At 47.2% G+C, this 2,500-nt stretch overlaps 1 protein-coding gene across 2 annotated transcripts in view; it reads left to right on the top strand.

Annotated features, from left to right (window-relative positions):
* Nucleotides 1-2,500, top strand: part of rgl1 (ral guanine nucleotide dissociation stimulator-like 1) — a 37,067-nt gene that overhangs the window by 26,715 nt on the left and 7,852 nt on the right. For both annotated transcript variants that reach the window (XM_047799874.1, XM_047799875.1), the window contains exons 7-10: nt 53-268; nt 901-1,004; nt 2,266-2,350; nt 2,427-2,500. The exon at nt 2,427-2,500 is cut by the window's right edge and continues 16 nt beyond it. In XM_047799874.1, the coding sequence (XP_047655830.1) occupies nt 53-268; nt 901-1,004; nt 2,266-2,350; nt 2,427-2,500 (479 nt within the window). The remainder of the gene's footprint in view (nt 1-52; nt 269-900; nt 1,005-2,265; nt 2,351-2,426) is intronic.

Raw genomic sequence — 2,500 nt, 5'->3', positions numbered from 1 at the left:
CTCTCTCGTGTGTGTGTGTGTGTGTGTGTGTGTGTGTGTGTGTGTTCCTCAGCTGCTCTTTAAGAAGGTGGTCCCTCATCACTGTCTGGGTTCTGTTTGGTCTCAGAGAGATAAGAAGGAGAACAAGCAGGCAGCTCCCACCGTCAGGGCCACCATCACTCAGTTCAACGCTGTGGCAGGCTGCGTGGTCAGCACCGTTCTCCATCCACGGCACCTACGACCGCACCTGCGTGCACGGATCATCCAGCGCTGGATCGACATCGCACAGGTGCACACACACACACACACACACGCACACACACACTTAACTTAAACACACATAATAAAGTGTTACTAAACAATTTCAACCTGGGTTTTGTTTTTGTTCTAAATATTAATTTCTGGATGACTGGATGGATGGATGGATGGATGAATGGAGACATGACTGGATGAATGGATGGATGGAGACATGACTGGATGAATGGATGGATGGAGACATGGATGGATGGATGGAGACGTGAATGGATGGATGGATGGAGACATGACTGGTTGGATGGATGGATGGATGGATGGATGGATGGATGGATGGATAGAGACATGGATGGATGGATGGATGGATGGAGACATGACTGGATGTATGGAGACATGACTGTTTGAATGGATGGATGGAGACATGACTGGATGGATGGATGGATGGAGACATGATTGGATGGATGGATGGATGGATGGATGGAGACATGACTGGATGGATGGATAGATTATAGAATACACAATGATGATGGGTGAATGGATGAACATAGATGTTGGATGTATAGCTAGACATGGATAAGTGGATGGAATGACTCCGTCTCCATCCTATGTGAAGGATTTAATTGTAGCCATGCCCACTTGTGACACTCATGCCGGTTGTTGATTCCTCAGGAGTGTCGAATTCGTAAGAATTTCTCCTCCCTGAAAGCCATCGTCTCGGCCCTGCAGTCCAACCCCATCTACAGACTGAAGCGGTCGTGGGCCTGCGTGCACAAGTGAGTCTCCATGACGATGTACACACACTTCTGCTTTCTGCTGAACCGCTTCCTCTTTCAGCAGCATTCTGTCTCAAACCCTGCAGCTCTTTTACATGCACAGGTCATGGCTCAATCACCACTTCCTTTATACGCTAGTCTTCTTTCCTCTCAGCTCTGAACTGTAATGTGGTTTTTACTGTCTGTAGGTTTACTCATCGTCACACGTTTGGTTCTTTTACCGGTTTATTATTTAAAGGAGCTAAAATTCCTGTACAACATCATTTTAAATGGTCAAAATACCACAAACATGAAGAGATTTAGTTGAACAAAGACCTGATGGATGGAAGGATGGATGGAGGGAAGGATGTATGGAAGGATGGATGGATGGATGTATGGAAGGATGGGTGGATGTACGGATGGATGGAAGGATGTGTGGATTGATGGATGGATGTATGGAAGGATGGATGGATGAATGGAAGGATGGATGGATGGATGGATGGAAGGATGGGTGGATGTACGGATGGATGGAAGGATGTGTGGATTGATGGATGGATGAATGGAAGGATGGATGGAGGGAAGGATGTATGGAAGGATGGATAAGGGAAGGATGGATGTATGGGTGGATGTATGGATGGATAGAAGGATGTGTGGATTGATGTATGGATGGATGGAAGGATGGATGGAAGGATGTAAGGAAGGATGGATGTATGGAAGGATGGATGTATGGAAGGATGGGTGGATGTACGGATGGATGGAAGGATGTGTGGATTGATGGATGGATGTATGGAAGGATGGATGGATGGAAGGATGGATGGATGTATGGAAGGATGGATGTATGGGTGGATAGAAGGATGGATGGAGGGAAGGATGGATGGATGAATGGAGGGATGGATGGAAGGATGGATGGATGAACCGACCAAGATAGATGGATGGATGGTTAAGTGGACCAAGATACCTGGATGGATAGATGAATATATGGATGGATGGATATATGGGTGTACCTACAAAGATGGATGGATGGATTGGCCAAAGCTAGAATAACGGAAGCATGGATGGTTGGGTGGAGGGAGGGATGGACCAGGAAGGTAGACAGAAGAGTGATGAATCAAGTTGAATGATGGATGGACTGACCTAAATAGATAGATGTATAGACAAAGATGAACTGATAAACCAAGGTGGTCTATAAGTGAACCGATGCCCTGCTGGTGAGGAGCTCAGAACTCTCTCAGTGACTCCATGCTTCTGTCTCTGACCACCACTGTGTTCGGTTCCTCTACAGAGACAGCATGCAGATGTTCGAGGAGCTCTCCGAAATCTTCTCCGATCACAACAATTACCTGACGAGCCGGGAGCTGCTCATGAGGGTGAGGGGCGGGACATTTCAGAGATTCCCAGCAGTTTGAGGAGTTACAGATGTTAATGAGCTCTTTGTCTCTGTAGGAGGGAACGTCCAAGTTCGCCAACCTGGAGAACTGCGCCAAGGAGCATCAGAAGCGCTCGCAGAAGAGACTGCA

Source organism: Tachysurus fulvidraco, chromosome 14 (assembly GCF_022655615.1).
Source record: "Tachysurus fulvidraco isolate hzauxx_2018 chromosome 14, HZAU_PFXX_2.0, whole genome shotgun sequence".
In the NCBI taxonomy this organism is placed as follows: domain Eukaryota; kingdom Metazoa; phylum Chordata; class Actinopteri; order Siluriformes; family Bagridae; genus Tachysurus; species Tachysurus fulvidraco.
The sequence above is the reverse complement of the archived record's forward strand: the minus strand, read 5'-3'. Positions and strand labels throughout refer to the sequence as shown.